General features: G+C 44.2%; 3 protein-coding genes across 3 annotated transcripts; all 3 read left to right on the forward strand.

Annotated features, from left to right (window-relative positions):
• Positions 8,913-10,167, forward strand: LOC8057625. The gene has a single exon (XM_002449503.2). The coding sequence runs from the start codon at positions 8,999-9,001 to the stop codon at positions 9,947-9,949; it is 951 nt and encodes a 316-aa protein (XP_002449548.1). The 5' UTR covers positions 8,913-8,998; the 3' UTR covers positions 9,950-10,167.
• LOC110435958 (translation initiation factor IF-2-like) lies at positions 10,362-10,970 on the forward strand. The gene has a single exon (XM_021462074.1). The coding sequence runs from the start codon at positions 10,362-10,364 to the stop codon at positions 10,968-10,970; it is 609 nt and encodes a 202-aa protein (XP_021317749.1).
• LOC8083118 lies at positions 17,260-17,995 on the forward strand. Its single transcript, XM_002449504.2, has one exon. The coding sequence runs from the start codon at positions 17,328-17,330 to the stop codon at positions 17,706-17,708; it is 381 nt and encodes a 126-aa protein (XP_002449549.1). The 5' UTR covers positions 17,260-17,327; the 3' UTR covers positions 17,709-17,995.

The following is a 20,485-nucleotide window of genomic DNA, read 5'->3' on the forward strand; positions in this document are numbered from 1 at the left end:
CGTGTCTGGCTCGGTCGTTCCTTTGGAGTCCTGGGCATGGTGATCGTGACATGCTCTGGTTCGTCCACGCATGCTCCACTGGTGGCCATGTCGTGATCTGGTACCTTGGTTGGTGATGCTAACATCCCCTCCCGACGAAGACCTGCTTGTCTCCAAGAAGGAGCGCGAGGGAAACACTGTCGTAGAGCTACGGTGTCCTCCCAGTCCCAGGTGTGGGCATTGAACGTGGTAGTCCACACACTGGACTAGCACGTGTGGCACGACGGCGTGGTCGGAGGAGTACACGCGTTGCTGCAGGATCTTCGTTGGAAATTGCAGGCCGTCAAGGGAATGAGGAAGAGCAGCCACGGCAGGTTGTAGGCACTGCCGTCTTGAGCTAGGACACATGGAAGACAGGATGGATGGCCAATGTGTCCGGAAGCCTGAGCTTGTATGCGACGTTTGCTCGGAAGATGACCTGAAAGGGACCAAAGAACTTAAATGCGAGTTTTTGTTAGCACGGGGGGCCAAAGAAGCATGGACGTAGGGTTGCAGCTTGAGGTACACCCAGTCGTCTACTGAGAATTGACGCTCAGAACAGCCCTTGTCAGCTTGTGTCTTCGTGCGTTTCGGTGCCCGGGCCAAGTGCTGCTGAGTGAGAGAGTGAAACATGGACTTTTCAGTCAACCAATCATTAACAGAGCTAAGTGATTGTTGACACCGATTTTGGATACGTATCAGAAAAATTAATAAAGCAGCAGGATATCTAGGAACGGTAGTTGATCGATGCCGATGGTTGATATTGACGACTGTCGATGCCGATGGAGGATTATATGCCGATGATGGTGGAGGAAGACGTAGGAATCGTTGGAAAGATGATGATGGTGTGCCGATCGCCTAGGATAGATAAATTATTGTTTTCTATAATTATTAGAGTTTGTTTTGTATACGAATTCTGTTTAAGTTTGGAACTAGAATCCTAGTCGTACCTGGTTGTAACTCTTTAGAACAGAATATAAATATAGGCCTAGTAGCGATATAAGAAGACAATCCAATCAATCATAATCAATCATACACAAAGTTTTTACATCTATTTCCGCATCTACTTTCGACGACTTCGTCAACTCGTATATTTTCTTTTTATTTACGAGTTCTTAGGAATTCATCGAGTCAAACTCGACGGGTTCTCGAGTTCCGCGTGAATACCTCTTGGCCGTGGCATCCGGGCGCATCGCTGTTGTCGGGACCAAAGTATTCGAGTTATCACCTTTGTCGGTTGTAAGGTCAAATCGGCTGGCACGCCTTAACATTGAATCGGGTATTAGCCCTTTGTGTTTGCAGATCCACTTTTGCATCAACAGTGATGAAGCACTGTCCTTAGAGATGCCAAAATTGCTATTTTTGCCAAGTTGATTTTCCTAAATATTTGAGACAATTTTTTCTTGTTTTGCCAAAATTATATAGATGGCAAGTTATTTTGCGAAACTCTTTTCTCCATCCCAAAATAAGTGCACATCATGCATATTGACAAGTCTTTTTTTTAATTTTAACTAAGTATATAAAAAGTAATATTAATATTTGTATCTTAAATGATTTTTTTATGAAAGTATATTCCACAACTAATCTAATGGTACTTAGGCCAGTCTCAATGCTCAGTTTCACTACACGGTTTCTAAAAAGCCACATCAGCTAGAGTGGGATGAAACAATGAATGAAACTAGTCTTCACAATGCAGTGTTTCATTGCACCAATTCCAAAACTAAGTAAAGTATTTAATTACTGATGAATGAAGAGATCGTATGCACCGATTAATTGTGTAGCCATTCGCACTCACAGCATATAATTGTTCAGATAACCAGAATAGCAGCATTGAACCTTCAGCATACGACTATTCAAAGACAACTAGGACATATGGCTGTAACTTAGATAGTAAACTAAGATAAAAAAGTTCAAATACGCTGAAGCCACAGCAGAGACGCGTATTTTTTTCTACATATATATTTTACAAAAATCTAAAACGAAAATACAGAGGGAGCCAATAGAAAATGATTTCAAAAACAGATACAGAAAAGGAGAGATTCAGAAACACACAATGGAGCAAATACATACACTACACTAACGCAATTCAGGCCTAGTACACTCGAGTCCATGCTGAAACCAAACCAACGAGAGGACTTGACGCGAGATCTCCCCGCAACATTACAGCAAATCGATCCACCACAAGCAGAAAAAAACAAGCCATAAACGTTAGCACAGATTTGTCTATCGGAAAAGCTCAGATTCCTCCGACCGGGCGACATTGCTCCCTGAACCCGAGCGAAGCAAAACCACCTCGGAGCGAGCACTCGAGCTCAAGGCGCGAGCGAGGGAACAGCGCGGCAGGCATTGCGGCGAATCGAGCGAGACCAAACGCGGGGGAGAGAGGGTGGCGAGCCCAGATCCGGGGCCAGGCAGATCCGCACCTCGGGAGACCTTGGCTTCAACTGCAACACGACAGACGGCGAGCACAGAGGGATGGGGAGGGAAGCTACGCGGGGGAGAATGGTGGTTGCCGCGCGGGATGATGGTGAAGGGGCTCCGCCGCCACACGGGATCAGGCAGGATGAAACGATGCCCCTCAACGCTCGTTTCACCCTGTTTCCGAGAGGTTGGAAACAACGCTATCTCGTTTCACCGGCATGAAACGTTTTCGTTCTCTCTCCTCACCATTCCATGCAAAGATTTCTTTTTTGCTGAGTTGTCACCCTATTAAATGTGCATGACACTCTCATGAAATGCCGATTGAGACTGGCCTTATTACACAGCAAAATTATTAGTATTTTTTTTATATATTTGGTTAAACTTAGCAAAGTTGACTTCTCGATAGGAAGGACCTAGCTCAAGATTTGAGGTAGGACAGAATTAGGGCATGTTGGAGCTAGCTAAAACTATTTTAGTTATTTTTGGGTGACTAGTGAGACTAAAGTATTTCAGCTTCTTTTTAGTCATTGTATTAGAAATTTAGCTACTAAAGTGACTAAAGTTTAGTTGGCTAAAATTTAGCAAGGGGACTAAACATGCCCTTAAACCACAAACTTTTAGCTAAACAACAACTAAACGCGTATCATGAACAAAAATTGTAGAATGACAAACACGAATTAAGATGTTACCATTTAATAGAAAAAATCATCAACAGTGCATGTTTTAACAGAGAATTACCGTACAAAACGTGTCAATTTAAAAGACATACCAATTAGAAAATAAAAGAGAAAAGACTAGAGAAGTTTTTCTAGTGTGTATAATCATCGAATCCAGTTGACTAATCATGGATACTACTATATTAGTTTCATCATTTTTTTATTAATTATTATTTTTTTTGAGATCACGACTTCATTTTTTTAATTATACTCTCTATAAAAATAAATCAACAGAAACACTTTTATTTACCCAGGAAACATAAAGTATGTAACAGGTGATTTACTACTTATAGATAGTAACAACACCCTTTTTGAATTATTCTAGAATTTATTGCAATTTTGAAGTATAAGCCATTTTGATCATCTTACAGAAACAGGGGATGCTAGTAGGCATTTTAGATTTGGTTCAGATGCTCCGGCCTCTCAGCTCTCAATGCTCCGGCACCAGTGTGTTCGTGGAGCTGCGCATCCTAAGCGGCTAAGTATAAGCTGTGTGAGCAGCGCAGTGCACTAGAGCAGCGGCGATCTCATGCTGGACATCTTGATACGCTTCAACACTTGTCTTCAACTCCGGCGACAGTGGGATGCGGGCTGTGTGGCGCCGCGTGGGACTATGCGGGTCACCCGTACAAGCCTGCTCCATCTAAGCGGGTTAGCTTGCGGGCTTCTATGCATTAGCGGCGCGTCAAGCCCAACGGGGCGGTGGTGTGGCCCGCGCCGTTTGCAAGTTTACTTGGAGGACACCCAAAGGGTCCGTGTTCTCTCTGTTCATCTCTCTCAGCTTGGATTGGGTCTGATTAGGCTGCCTACAATCATTTTTTCAAAAGAGATCAACTCGTCCATAGTAGTCCGCACAACTTTGGTCAAGGTCATGTAGTCGGTTTTTTTTGGGGGGAGGGGGTGAGAATATGTAGTCGGAGTTGTAAATTATGATGAAGGGCAATGACGGAGCCAGAAAAAAAATTATAGCTGAGGCGAGTTTTAATATGAAGATGAACGGAAAAGCTTATGGCACAAATCACACAGTATTCATCGACTACGATTGCAAAAAATATAGCAAAAAAACTAAAATCACAAAAGTTATTGTGAAAAAGCGGACGAACAACACAAGATGTTACCTCAAATTTACAAAATAAATTAAAGTAACCGGCAAAGCTGATGCCCCTGCCAAGTTCCACTTCTCCTCCCTCCATCGTTCCTAGCGATGGCGGCGAGTGGACGGGCAGTGTGCCGCGCTGGCGCCTAGCAGCGGCCGGCGAGGGTGGCGACGAGCACGTGGCTGGTTCCTTGCAGCGGGCGGCGGAGTGAGCCAACGGGCGGTGCCTGACAATGGGGTGGCGGCATCTACGTTAATACGGAATTGGGGGTTCGAGAAGCTAAGCATGAGAACCCGACCGTGTTGCTGGATTGGAGATTTAGGGAGCTAAATTGGACCCTTAGGCTAAGCTTAACAAAAAAGGCTTAGTTCTCACTACCTAGTAGAACCAGACATCGTCTTCTTCGATACTCAGTGCTTGCGGTTGTGGCTGCTCTCGCTCGGCGCCATGTGGTCTTCTTGTGGCGGAGTGGCCTCTCCTCGCTTGCATTGATCCTGTTCTCGTACGTCCCACCACGAAGGCGTCAGCGCGGCTGGACTCGGGAGGCGATGGCGAACTGGGAAGGTTGACGCCTCAAGTACATACAGCGGCGCCGGGAGCAGCGGACGGATGATCGTGCACTTTGGGCCGTTCCGTTGGCCGGCGTGGGAAGGAGGCAAGGAGCACCCCGGGAAGGCCGGCCGGCCTGCGTGCGCCATGGCAGGGTGCACGCACCAACGCGCGCAACGGGTAGGGTATATCGCCATGCAAGATGGATCAAACGAGAAGAAGCGACACCATACCCGACCAGAAGCGCCGGCCGTGCGTTCTCTTCTACCAGAGTAAACGAGTCATGGGCGGATCTAGAGTATTCGCCAGTATTCTCGAGAATATCTAACTATTTTAGTATACTTATATATATCTATCTTCTACTACTAAATTGTGAAAATTTCGGTCTGTACCAAAATTTTTCTGCCGTCGTTACGGGACCGGAGTCGGCCATGCGTCCGTACGAATCACTCAAACGTCCGTACGAATCACCGCTGGTACACGAGTCGGTCCAGGCGTCAATAGCTTCAAACGTCGGCAAACAGGAAAAGAAGAATAAAAGTTTTTCTAAGGTTCCAATGTAAAATCTCTTTTATACATTACAAATATTGAAAATAAAGAAATTATAGAGGCTTAGATGCAAAGTGTCTATCTTATTAGTTTATTTTTCTTTTATTATTTAAATCAATTAATAAATACATAGTGATTCATAGAAAAATCTAAAAATTACAAAACAAATTTTGTTCAGCTCCACATATGTAGATCCATGCAGTAAACAAAAGATATCACACATTTTATTATATTTTCTTTGCTGGAGATGTTTGCCTATGCTTTTTAGTGTAAATTTGATCGGCTGGAAATTGATAAATAAGTCGGTCCAGACGTCAATAGCTTCAAACGTCGGCAAACAGGAAAAGAAGAATAAAAGTTTTTCTAAGGTTCCAATGTAAAATCTCTTTTATACATTACAAATAATGAAAATAAAGAAATTATAGAGGCTTAGATGCAAAGTGTCTATCTTATTAGTTTATTTTTCTTTTATTATTTAAATCAATTAATAAATACATAGTGATTCATAGAAAAATCTAAAAATTACAAAACAAATTTTGTTCAGCTCCACATATGTAGATCCATGCAGTAAACAAAAGATATCACACATTTTATTATATTTTCTTTGCTGGAGATGTTTGCCTATGCTTTTTAGTGTAAAATTGATCGGCTGGAAATTGATAAATACATAGTAAATCATAGAAAAATCTAAAAATTACAAAACAATTTTTGTTCAGCTTCATATATGTAGATCCATGCACTAAACAAAAAAATATCACAAATTGTAGTATATTTATTTTTTACTGAAGATGTTTGTCTGTGTTTTTTAGTGTAAAATTAAAATTGTAGTTATCTTGCTCCAATTGTTATGAAAATTTTATAGTAGTATATTTAATGTGATGCTTGATTTGTGGTAAAAGCTTTGGCACCATTCCTGCATATCCTACTAATTTACTAATTTATCTAAAGTGTTTATCCTATTAGTTTACTTTTCTTTTATTATTTAAATCAATTCATAAATACATAGTAATTCATAGAAAAATCTAAAATTACAAAACAAATTTTGTTCAACTCCACATGTGTAGATCTATGCAGTAAACAAAAAATATCACAAATTTTATTATATTTTCTTTGCTAGAGATGCTTGTATATACTTTTTAGTATAAAATTGATCAGCTGGAAATTGATAAATAAATCATAGAAAAATCTAAAAATTACAAAACAAATTTTTTTCAGCTCCATATATGTAGATCCATGCACTAAACAAAAAATATCACAAATTTTAGTATATTTATTTCTTGTTGAAGATGCTTGCCTATGCTTAGTGTAAAATTGAAATTGTAGTTATCTTGCTCCAATTATTATGAAAATTTTATGGTAGTCTATTTAATGTGATGCTTGATTTGTGATAAAAGTTTTAGCACCATTTCTGCATATCTCACTATTTTACTAATTTATCTAAATGTATGCTTGAGGATGCTTACACTACCTTTGCACGATATGTTGTTATGTTATATGAACACTTGATAAGCCCATATATTCATAATTACATACATTTAACTGATATATCATATTTCATAGGAATCCTAACCTAAATAAAAAAAGCTACCAACAAACTTCTCATATTTTAATATAATACTAAGGTATATTAAGAGGCAATATTAGAGTAAGATAAGGTTTGACTAATCTCTATTATTATTATTACTAAATAAATATGTCTCCAAGCTATATATTGTTGTAAATATTAACTATCTAATACCATAGATGTCATGGTTATCAATAAAATAAATTACAAACTTTAATGTTATAAAAAAGATAAATATAAATACATATGTAACATTATATCATCACTTTCTATGATCATTTAATATTTTTCTCCCGTTGCAAAGCACGGGCATATTTACTAGTTATATATAATAGTATAAATTAACAGTTAAAGTATGATCTTGAAGACAACACCAAGTTAAATCGTGCCTTATATCTTGAGACGGAGGGAGTAGCCAAGAAATCAAACCATTATTCTGTGCTTTGACAACCATTCTAGTCAAGAAGTCAACAACGAAATTAAATAAAATTGGCTACAATGGATCCTCCTGCCTAAGCCCTTTAAAGTTTTAAATATATGCTCCAATTTTATTATTCATTTTGATGCTAACACAATTCCTCTAGAAACAACTTGTTTCATGCATCCACACCGTTTACAATTAAATCCTCTCATCTCCAAGCAGCCAAATGACAGTTTTCAATTTACCTTATCATAGACTTTTTCAAAATATTGTTTCAAAATAAAACCTTATCTCCATTCTTCTTTTGGTCTCATGCAAGATTTCATGGACACATAATTCCAGACATCATGTTCCTTCTTTTCATAAAGAGGTTTGAGCTTTACCATGTATCAGTCTGTAAGCAAAATGCTCAAGTCTCAGTGTCGAAGTTTTGTAACAAACAAATTGGTCGAAATTGCGAGTATAATTTGAAACACACACGCTTAACATAATACTCCCTACATGTTCCTAAAGAAAGTCTTTTTGAGATTGTCTTTTGTCAAACATTTTAAACTTTGACTAGAGATAAACTCTTTTGAGTTGAATTTAAAAATATAAAAGTGATGTAAGTATATTCATTTTGAAATTTAGTCTTATAAAAGTATATATTGACTATCTTTCATAAATATTTGATATATCAAAAAGTAGCATTCACAGTTGTTTTTAGAGATTGTGTTGATGTCCAAAACCATTTTCATTAGGGAATGGAGGGAGTATGTTGTTTTATGGGAAATCAAGCTACATAGTTATGGACAGAGCAGAGACAAGCTGCTATGCTAATATACCATTGAGGTACGCACAGATTGAGGCTAAAACGTGCTAAGAACATCGTCAGCAAGGCCATATATAACAAAAAAAATAGTATAGAGGAACAAGTACAAGTGGTAGGCTGGTATAGCCCTTCTAGAAGGAGCAGCACAAAACCTACTATTTTTGAGCAAAATCAACACAAAAGTAGGAGTAACATATAAGCGTGCTGCGCGCACTAGGAGTAACTAGACAAATGCCTTTAGATCCGAAAAAATTTTGGATTTCGACACTGTAGCACTTTTGTTTTTATTTGACAAACATTATCTAATCAAAGAATAACTAGGCTTAAAAGATTCATCTCACGATTTACAGACAAACTGTGTAATTAGTTTTTGTTTTTATCTATATTTATTAATGCTTTATGCATATGCCGCAAGATTTGATGTGACGGGGAATCTTGAAAAGTTTTTGGTTTTCGAGGTGAACTAAACAAGGCCAAACTGAAATCTCTCCAAGATGAGGACCAGCCAAGCTGCCGCGCTACACAAAGTGTACCAAGGTTTTGTGTCACCCAATCCGCTATGATGTTGTATTGGATACTCCATATAAGATCGATGGAGTAGGTACTCCGTGTCCGTGATCCAATTCCAACCACTCCCCATGTATCTATCTTTGACCTTCAATCAAATCCTAATAATCTATCACTCTGCACTCTCCAACTCCACCGTCTCCATTCTCCGATCGGAGACTATATATATGCATGCATGTGCGCAGCTATACACAACACAACCCAACCCAATTAGCACGAAACACACAGTATCTAGCTATCTAGCAATAGCCAGCACACAACAGAACGCAGGTTAACCTGGCCATCATGGAGCTCCTCCCTTGCATCGCCACGCTCCTCATCCTCCTCTCTTGCTCCCTGGCAGCAGCAACGTCGCCTCTGGGGACAATCGAGCGCGTAACTAAGCAGCAAATCCTGGCAAGCATCCCCCCGGTCGGGGGCGCGCCCGTGCTCTTCCTCACGTCGCCGTCCGGCAAGTACGCGGCCTACTTCGTGCGCACGCACACCGTGCCGGGCGCCGGCGGCCTCGGCGCCGACTTCTGCTACGTCGAGATCATCGACACCACCACGACGGCCGCCTCCGGCGCACATGGCGGCACCGTCGAGGGCGAGGAGGAGGGCGCTGCTGGGACGAGCGTGTGGGAGTCGGAGTGCCATCCCATCAGCACCGTCAACACGTGCGCGCTGCTCTTCTCGTGGCATGGGCTGGAGGTGTTCGACGGCGCCGAGGAGGTGTGGCACGGCGAGACTAACACCGACGGCACCAACTTCCTCGAGACGCTCGAGCTCGTGGACGACGGCGACATGCGCATCCGCGACAAGGACGGCGAGCTCGCGTGGCGCGCCAGCGACGAGCCGCGGCACGCGCAGCACTGCGGCGCGCCGGGCTCGCCGGGGCTCGCCGCTGCGCTCCCGCCCTTCGCCGAGCCGCTCGGCGCGCACAGCAGCAACCTGCCCTTCGGCCAGGAACCGGATGGCAACGGACACTCGGCCGAGCTGCCCCAGGCGGCTGATGTCGGCAGCGGAGCAGCGGCCTTTGGTGGCGCCGCAGGGGTGACTGGGCCGGAGCTCGGGCAGGGAGAGCACGACCCGGCAGGCGTGGGTGGCGCCGCGGCCGGGTTCGGTACCCAGCCCTTAGTGGACAACAGTCCCTATGACAGCGGGGCCTGGAAGGAGGGCCGTGGGGCCCACATCACCGCCATAGGTGTCGCTCTTTGCGTATGCGCTGTGCTTGGCGCCATGGGCACGGGTCTCTGATGCCACTGCTGCTGCAATTGGTTGGCCGTGTCCTTTGGGTGGGGTGGGTCATGTTTGGTGTTTGCAAATTGCAATGGGTGATGGTTAAGTATGTTTTCTTTTCTTCTTTTTATAGTTATTCGCTTGTATCAAATATCGTGTAAGAGGGAATGTTTATCTAATTGTAATCGATATAGTTATTATATCTCTACTATAATTGAAATCTTCTTCAAGTCACATTCCTACTTCAAAATCAACGGCTGTTAATACACGCCCAATGAATCGGACGTCTCAGATTAAGATGTTAGAAGCCGCTTCCAACTCTTCTCGCTCACGCGCGCGCGAGCCCGCGCCTTCAGAAGCACGTCGCGGGTTCGAGCCCTAGACACCTGCAATTGCACATTTTTTCTTCGAGGATCAATAGTTCACGGCCATGGCGAGCGCAGCTAGGGCGAGCGCGGCCAGGGGCGGCCAAGGTCGCCGGGGCGGGCGCACGGCCGGTGCTCGCCAGCCAGGGCGACCGCGGCCAGGGGTCACCGGGGCGGGCGTGCGGCCGGTGCTCGCCGGCCAAGGCGAGCGCGGCCGGGGCTCACTCGCCGAGACGCACAGGGCTCGCCAGGGCGGGCGCGCGCCCAGTGCGCGCCGGACAGGGCTCGCACGGCCAGGACGACCGCCGCGGGCGCGCGGCCAGATCTCCCGCGGCCAGGGCTTCCGCGACGCACAAGGAAGACGGCCGGAGCGAGCGCGGCCAGGGCTCGACGGGGCAGGCGCGCGGCCGGGACTCGCTGGCCAGGGCGAGTGTGGCCAGGGCTCGCTGGCCAGGGCGCACGGCCAGGGCTCCCCAGGCCGGCTGGCCGGCCAGAGCTCGCCGCGGTGCGCGGCCAGGGCTTGCCGGGGCGCGCGGCCGAGGCTCGCCGGGGTGGCCGGGGCGAGCGGTCAGGGGCTCGCCGGAGCAGCCGGGACGCGACGCCAGAGCGCGGCCAGGGCACGACGCCGGAACGCGGACAGGGGTGCCACGAAGGATCTGCTGCAACCGGCGTAGTAACGAGACCACCCAAGGGCGGCGGCTGTAGGGTCGCCATACTGGTCACTGCTGCATATGTCAAGTCGAGCATGCCAGCCGCTCCCCATCGGGACCTTCAGGGCCACCTAGGTCCTAGGGGTTCTTAGTTTCTTACACATGAGGTTACAGCTCTTCCTTCAATCCTTCACCTGTTCATCCAGGCTGCTGTAGGGTAGAATGTAATAATAATCACCTTGGGTTGCTCATGATTATGTTAATTCCGTTTGAAATTGATTTCACAGGGTAACAAAAAGGACGAGATTGAGAAGGGTGACGCTTTCTAGGATCAAGACAAACTAAAGGATGTAGGTTGCAGTCCCTGCTCTTTTTTTTTCTTCTCTTTGCAGAATTGGTTTGGTGCTGCTGCTACCAGAGGCTTAGATTTCTTCTGATCTACAAGTATGTTTCGTCAGTTCTTTGTATAGATTTGCAGTCAGCTGGTGCAGGTGTTGTATGACTATTTGATTGTAGTTTTGGGTGAAATCGATTTACCAGTGGCGATCCCTTATAGTAGAGATTAAATGCCCTAGATGCTTATTATGAGAGCTTTGGTAAAAGATGGGGAACTGATAGCCCCTTTCATGATACAAACTTATCCCCTGATTTATATCTGTAAGGACTGTAGAGCCGCAAAAAATAGTTTGGGGGCATTTTGCATCCAGCTGATGGATTTCGATCTGGGCAGAGACGTCTCCTACATCTAGCGGGGAGATGTGAATTTGGGCATCAATCTGGCAGCATATTTGAGCTCGTTAGGATGGACATGGTGATGTCTTCATGTCCCATTTTTCTCATTGCAGATTGGAGAATGTGAAATTTACTCTTCAGTTTGATTATTGAGAAATTGGATTACTTGTTTTGTACAATTGCATGACCAGAATTTAACTTACTATATAATAGTTAATAAAACATAGAGATAAAATTTACTATGCTATTGTTTTTGAATCCTACTGTTATTTTGAAGCAAATAAGATTTTTTTTCTTGAGGAATGAAATGAATGTGTATTCTTGCTTGGTCATTATCTGAAAATGTCAAATGTTTGGTCGGACTCCAAGGTCTGTTTCTTAAACTCTTCATCCTTTTGCTTGGTCATAATCTCAAAATGCCATATGTTTGGTCGACGAATTTACATCTTGTTAGTTTGGAAAGTTCTTGCTGAGCAAAATTGTACAATTATTTGTTAGTGGCTTAGTGCCAATGATCAATGTTGCTCAATGATTCCTTATAGCGTTGTATCTTGCTTGGGGCGGAACCTAATCCAATCTCGACCTGTTTCCCCGCGATGGGTGCATGCCATGTCTGCCACGGTGGCCACTCGAGGAGGTAGGCTTCTGGAGCGTTGCCATTTTTCATTTCGTTTTGTGGGTAAAGTTATGATCACTTCTTCAGAACAGTCATGTTTAGCAATGGAATTAGATTCGGCATGGTAGTAATAGCATAGTAGTACCAATTTGCTTTGAAGGTGTGAAATTTGACCAAACCAATTTGTAGTGCGTGCTATGAAACTGAATGTTTGTGACAAACCATTTGGATAAGGTTGATCCTGCTTGAAATTTGGAAATTGGAATTATACTTTAAGCCATGTAGCCTCTCTATTTAGTAAATTGGTTAGCACAAGACTGTTCACCAACTCCCTTTTCCATCTTTGTATATTTATTTATTCATCATTATTTCAAATTCACTGTAGTACTTTCATCATAGTTGCTTATCACATGAGATCAGAACACAGATCTCTTGAAGGTCTGAACTCTGTTTTCTTGGAAAGAGAACATGTACCTTTTCATCTACTATAAAAGAATTTAACACATGATGCTTTTTTTAGAAGCATTAGAAGCTTTGAATGAGATTTCTGAGTTAGCGTGCCCAAATGATGGGTTTCTGGACCAGGTGAAATTTTGCCAGGATCTGCTGGCAACATTTTGGTTAAAGTGGTGTTTACATGTTGTCGTGGCAGAGTTACTAGGGGACTTCTCCCGTTTCCATGGTGTTTACAAGCATATCCATGAAGGCACACACAACTGTTAATATAAACACTGAACTAATGCAATTACAATCACATTAGAGCCAGCCTCACATGGATGAGGCCATGACACTATCACAATTTCCTGTATAGAAATAAAATCCTAGCATTGCACATTCAGAAAATCAAAACTCAAATTGTAGCTTCCAATTCTGAATGTCCTTCTAAAACTTATTCCTTGATAATATGACAGGCCAACACATTCACAAATTTTTTCATTTGTCCATAGTTGTTTTCTTTTCAGATTTCAATGACATTCCTTGGGGCCCTTCTCATGGATAAGAGTGGAAAAGCCCTTCTTTTGGGTATGAACGGTCTAAATTTTAGTAGGTGTACAGAAAGGTACTTGGTTTGAGCTGTGGATCAACTTCTTCATCATGCTGTACATTGGGAATCGATGGGTATATGTGAATCAACATTGTGCTCTGCAGCTGGACAATGGGCATCTGTCTGCTCTCATCATTCAGATGTTTGTGGTTTTGCTTCAGTGAGCATTGGGTTGAATAATTTTCTTTTTTTTTGTGCCTTGTTGCCTGTAGGGACTGATCACTGGTGGCTTGATCCTGCTAGGCCTGATCTGCACTCGGACACCGTCAGGTTCACAGTGCTGTTACAACCGTCCCTGAGTTGCAGACCAGGAAGAATGACACTTGGATTCGCCCAAGGATGCTAGAAGCACCAGAAGGCTGCAGATCCTATCCAAGGCCTCATTGCCGCCAGAGATGTACTAAAGTTTGTTTAAATCCACTGTGCTTGTAACTAACGTGTTCACATGAACTTGACAGCTTTATGTATGTATATCCAGTATGCATCTTTGTTCTGCTAAGGCAGAGGATATTTCATTGAGTTGTAGGTGTAGTGTAAAGAGTTTAGAATTATTTTTGTGAAATTATGTTTGTTTGTTTGAAAAGTGTCCATATAAAAATTGTTATATGAATACGATAATGTTTTGAGTTTTACCGTAGCGTTAGCACGGGCACATTACTAGTATGTATAATGGGTAACTGTACTCCATTGCTCTCATGAAAATCAATACAGTAGCAACTTTAATTTGGCTTGAGACTATTATATGGATATTGTGCTGTCAATTCTCCTTACTCTTATATTCTGAGAGGGAGAGAGATGATACCCTTTTCTTGGCGACCAAGGATATTAGCAATTCTCGTTACATCGCTTGCAGTTGGAATGTTTGGATGTAGGGACTAAAGTTTAATAGATATTACATCGGATGTCACATGAAGTGGTCTATGGGGTGTTTAGATACTCATAAAAAATAAATTATAGATTGCATCAGTAATGCACGAGACGAAGTGGCCTATGGGGCGATACTATAACAATTATGGATTAATCTATCATTAATTATGGGCCAATTGGGCTTAAAAAATTTATCACGTAAATTTAATACTTTATGCATATGTTCCAACATTCAATATAATAGGGACTAAACTTTAGTCCGTGTAAGTGTAACAAAACAGGGGCTTAGCTTGCTGTTTTCCCCAGAATATTACCTTTCTTTGATCTAATGAGCATAAGTCTTTCCTTTTGGTTTGATTGCTTTGGAGTACCAAGTTTAAATTGCCTTCAATGGAAGGAGTCATTCGGCATTCTATAAATTTTAAGACAACTTAAGGGAATACTCAAATAACGTATGTAGTCATAGATTATTTCAATTATAGAGTTCCTCCTCAAATCGTGGCTTTCTTTTTAACAAATCTTGCCAAATCAAAACATAGTCATTATGTAGAATACATTATATTTAATAAAAATTTTAGAAGTTACAGTATACACTATTTCGGAACGGAGGGAGTACGATGGTATCTCCATGTCCCACTCATTGTTCAGTAGGTATACGATCAGAGATAACTTTTCCCTCCCACTACTTGGGAGCTATGCACCATTTCATGTTCTATTTCACTACCCACTAGAGTTCATCTTTCACTTTTCTCACACGGTATAAATCACTATACCCATGAGTATTTATCTTGCAAGGTGGTCCTTGCTCAGTCATATGAGATCACACTCCTTTTCCATATGTCCAATAGTTTTGTAGAAGTGATACATTTAGTCTCTCAGAACTATGCAGCTCTCACCTCTCTAAATCGAGCTGACACATACATCTTTGGGTGATAATTTTTCCATTATTTTTTTGCCAACCTTTATATCGCTCTTCTAATAGAGGAAAGAAGTACTTGGCATTACCAGTATGAGGGATTTCTACCTAAGAGCATCTCCAGCAGTACTATCCAAATTAGACTACCAAATGTTTATTTAGGTAGTCATCTATTTTTCTACTACCCATAGTTTCCTACTAACTCCAGACGTACTACCTTAAAACAGGCCGTCCAAAACATATCCTAGTAGAGAATGACAGGTAGGTTCCATATGTCATCCTCTTTGGTGTTCTTTATGCAACAGGGCGTGCACTTGGGAGCAAGCTGCTGCGCTAGGTAGGCCAAGCACCGAGGGAAGTCCACACCGGGGAGGTCTGCCCTGTCGCCGCTGGGGAGGGCGCCGCCGCGAGGAGCCGCGCCCACGCCGAGTGATGTTTGCATTGGGATCTTCTGCCTGATGTTGGGGAGGGTGCCATTCTTGGGGAGGCCGCCGCCATTAGGGAGCCGCCGTCGTTGGAGAGGGCTGCTGTTGTCGGAGAGCCGTGGCGGAGGAGGGCCAACGGTGGACAAAGACTGAGTGGTAAAGAATAACCACATGCATAGGTAGGAGAGAAAAGATTTGGGTAGTCTGCATGGCCCAAGAGGAATGGGTAGTGGGAGGAGAATTTGGATAGCGAACAAATTTATTGGATGAAGCCGGTAGTCCGCTGGAGTTGTCTTTCTGACCCCTACTACCTAAATTGAGGGTAGGTAGTAGGGATGAAAATGGTACGGATATTTTCTGACCGTATTCGAGACCGAATTTGTTTAGAAGGGTTTAGACCTGTCCGTATCCGAGTTTGAATATTCAACATGCGATACCATATCCGTATCCGAATACTTAAATCGTATACTTATAATATCGATATCCAACAATATGTTATCCAACAGGATTGATATTATCCGTATTCGAATCCAAATTCGACCAAAAATATGAAAACAAATGTGGTATCGATGATATCTGTCCGTTTCCGATCCGTTTTCATCCCTAATAGGTAGTCTGGTTTTTTAGTCTGCTGGAGATGCGCTAAGTTTAACACTAATATGCTTCTTTTATAATCATGAGTAAAACCATTAGTTGGTGACACAAATCCATAGTGATTATCTCCCCAATTTCACCACCGGCATGCATTATGAACCAGCAGTGAAAATCATTTTCACTAAAGGATTGTAATATGAACCGATGGTGATAACTATGCTGTAGCATAATAAAATTATTAGCTTTTCTAAATTAAGTCGGATGAACCAACTTTATGTTAAAGTTATAGAACTCGATACTATTTCATTGTTCAATTGAACTTATCAGAGTGTTTTTCTCCCATAACAAAACTACAAATAGTATTAGCATAAGCTAAGTTTTAGGGAAACAAATGAAATCAGTAGTTCAAAAATTATCCTTGAAGTTCTCATTTTGAAATTCAAAAATTTTGAATTGCCCAAATAAAGTCAGATGGAGAAAGGATCAAACCAAAGTTAAAACTACAACTTTGTAGTTAAGACATTTTTTTAAAAAATTAAATCTTCTAAAGCTTCAAATATTCTTTACAATGACCATATGAACTCGGACAGAGAAATGACCACAATCAGCTACACGTTGATGAGGTGTACAACCTCCGTAGATGATGATCACTTTTCATTTTAAATTATTCACGGATATAAAATTCCATTTAAATTAATCATAATTCGAAATTCAAAATTTTCAAATGACCTAACCAGATCTACAACTTTATAATTGATGTTTCTTTTTGTTGAAAATCATTTACGATACCATTTAAAGTTTTCAAATTACAAAATTTAAACTTTTGAAACAACGTTAGATGGAAAAGCAACGGCAGAAACGCAGAACCTGCTTGAGCCCAGGGGCGGCCACCCCAATTTTCCGTTACGATTCCCGCATGGCCTCGTCCAAAAGGCGCACGCTCGGAGCCGTCCGTTTGGGAGCCCGATCGGCCGTGTGCGTGCGCGCACGCATCCACCCCGTGCACGCAAAGATGCAACGGAACGCAGCAACGCTTTCCAGCTCCGACCCGGACACGACAAGCGCCGCGCGCGTCGGACTCGAACCCGCCCCACGCATAAATGTGCGTGCCCGCCGCCGCCGCCTTCTCGTGCCTCGCAAGAAAGCAAGAAACTTTGCTGCAAAATTAAACGGCGGAGAGAGAAACATGGCGGCGGCGGCGACGTCTCAACATGCGGCGGCGCAAGGGGCGGAAGAGGGCGTCGTGGTGCTTCGATGCTTTGACGGCGTGAAGGTCGCCGTGCCGGTGGCGCTTGCACGGCAGCGGTCGGGGCTGGTCGCCGACGCGGCCGGCGCCGCGCACGGCGTGGTCGACGTGCCGGGCTACGTGTACGGGCCCGTGGTCGCCAAGGTGGCCGCGTACTGGGAGGGTCGCGCCGCTGCGACGCAGGCGGCGGACAAGGCTGGGGCGGCGTTCGACGCCGCGTTCATGGCGGGGCTGCAGCACGACGCACTGGTGGACCTCATCCACGCCGCCCACCACCTGGGCGACGCCGCGCTCTTCGAACTCTTCAGGTTCCGGGCATGACCGAGCAAGCGGCTCACACCGGAAGATGATCCCGTTCTCCAGTTAATGCCGCCGTTTCAACCATTGTGGATCAATTTCCCTATTTGTATTTTTTATTTACCCTGTCGATCTCGTAGTTTCCAAGGAGTACAAGTTTTGATTTAAGGCCCTGTTTAGTTCCTCGTCCAAAAATTTTTCATCCATCACATCGAATCTTTGGACACATGCATGGAACATTAAATGTAGATAAAAAAATAAACTAATTACACAGTTTAGTTGAGAATCGCGAGACGAATCTTTTAAGCCTAGTTACTCTATGATTAGCCTTAAGTGCTACAGTAACCCACATATGCTAATGACAGATTAATTATGCTTAATAAATTTGTCTTGCAGTTTCCTGACGAGCTATGTAATTTGTTTTTTTATTAGTTTCTAAAAACCCCACCCGACATCCTTCCGACATATCCGATGTGACACGCAAAAAATTTTCGTTCCCAATCTAAACAGGCCCTTAAGTATTGTAATCTGTGCTGCCTGCTGCTGTCGTACCCCATAAATATTTCTTTGCAAAAAAATGTGTCCAGGCAAATTTTGTTCCAGATTTTTTTTTCTTAAGGGGATGTTTAGGCCTTTTACTTGGCAAAAATTTTAGATTTTGGGTACGGTAGCACTTTCGTTTGTTTGTGGTAAAAAAAACTTGACTGTTCCTCGAACACCTCTGTCAAGTTGTGACAGTGCTGACGGTGAACCTGTCATGTGGTTGCTGGCGCCAGTGTCAAGCACCCAGACTCCGTCGGGGATGCCCACCAGCACGACCTTCTCCTCCATGAAGTGAACACACTGAGGTGACCCGTGCACGACGTCGCACGCGGCTAGCATCAGTGCACCTGCGCCTGGTTGATCAGCACCACCGACGACTACAATGGCCTCCAGCTGGGCTTGATCCTTCTTCTCCTTCTTGGGGTGTTTGTAGTCCTGCTCCTAGTGGCCGTAGATGCCAAAGTTCCGCTACTGACCCTTGCGCCATGGCATGCCCATGGAGGTCAGCTTGACCGGCTTTGAGGCACCGCCATCAGATCGCACCGCCGCCTTGTACTTTGGAGCGCCGCCGCTCGCGCCGCTCCCTCCAGGGTTGGACCTATAGTGGAAGCCATGCTTGTTCTTCTCCATCCAACCTTCTTTAGCTATCATCAACCGCCCTATCTTGTCGGTGATGTGCTCGGACTTGTCGTCGAACCGTTCCTTTGCGGCCTGCAGCCTCCCAACATGTCCCTCCACCGTCAGGGTCTTGAGATCGACAAACATCTCGATAGAAACTACCACCTGCGTGAAGCGGGGTGGCACCACGCGAAGAAATTTCTTCACTACGTGGACATCATCAATGTTGTCACCGAGGGTCTTTAGGTTGCCGACGAGGTTGGTGATTGTCGACGAAAGCTAGTCGGCAGTCTACCTTGGGGTATACCCACGGTAGTAGTTTATCGGTAGACGGTGCGCAAACTACGAACTCGATGGTGACGCAAGACACGGACAAGCTTTTTATCCAGGTTCGGCCGCCGAGCTGGCGTAATACCTACGTCCTGCGTCTGGTTGTATTGGATTGTGTTGAGAGAATATGATCTGATGTGTCCTCTAGGGGACCCCTGCCCCTCCTTATATATCCTGAAGGGACAGAGTTACAAGCAAAGTATCCTATTTGGTACAAAATCTTGTAGCCTTGCGGTGCACGCCGACCAGTCGTGCGCCGCACGTCTTCATCTTGTGGGCCGAGCCACCTCTGATGGTGCGGCCCATATAGGCCCATGAGGGTATAGGGGTTTATACCCCCACAGCTAGTCCCCGAGCACCATGTATTATGATGTAACACGCTGTCTTGAGCTTCTTCGATCAGTGAGGCTTGACGTCTTCAATAAGCAGGAAAGTCGCCCAAACAGTTGCAACGGTATTTTGACCAACTCAAAAGACAGTTGATCAACATTGACATCGAAGAAGCAGGTTGTTCGAAGAATGCATGGTGCTCTAAAAAAGATTTTTTCCTGGTGAAGTGTGCCCACTTTACTTTTCTAAAAAGTATAGACCTCAAAAAAGCAAGCATATTCACCGCAAGGTGAAGTGTGCCCACTTAGTCCCCGAGCCTGGTAGTAGGTGACGTAGGCACGTGGTGCCAGGGTCAAAAGAAAAGTCCTCAAAGAAATTCTGAAACTGAGATGCATCGCCAGATGCATCGTACCGATGTAGTCCCCGAGCTTGCTGGAAGGCGAAGTATGAGCCTTGTAGCAAGGTCTAAAAAATTGAATTTACCAGTCCCCGAGCATATCATGCTCGTCTGCAATTGAATAGACTAATCGACCAGTCTCCGAGCATATAACGCTCGGTGGTCGGTACAGTCCCCGAATTCTCAAATTGGTGGGCTGGTCGACCAGTCCCCGAGCGTATAGTGCTCGGTGGTCGGTGCAGTCCCCAAGTTCTTAAATTGGTGAGCTGGTCGACCAGTACCCGAGCGTATAGTGCTCGGTGGTCGGCACAGTCCCCGAGCACGGCGTAGGGACCGGTGGACAAGTCCCCGAGCGTGGTTGGGAACGTAAACGTGCTCGGTGGTCGGCACAGTCTTCGAGCACAGCATAGAGAGTAGTCGACAAGTCCCCGAGCGTGGTTGGGAACGTAAACGTGCTCGGTGGTCGGAGCAGTCCCCGGGCACAGCGTAGGGAATAGTCGACGAGTCCCCGAGCGTAGCTTGTCGACTGGGCCAAACCCCTGAAAAATAAATATAAAGAATAGGTAGTACATGATGTATAAAT

The sequence above is a fragment of the Sorghum bicolor genome, chromosome 5, assembly GCF_000003195.3.
Source record: "Sorghum bicolor cultivar BTx623 chromosome 5, Sorghum_bicolor_NCBIv3, whole genome shotgun sequence".
NCBI classification, from domain to species: domain Eukaryota; kingdom Viridiplantae; phylum Streptophyta; class Magnoliopsida; order Poales; family Poaceae; genus Sorghum; species Sorghum bicolor.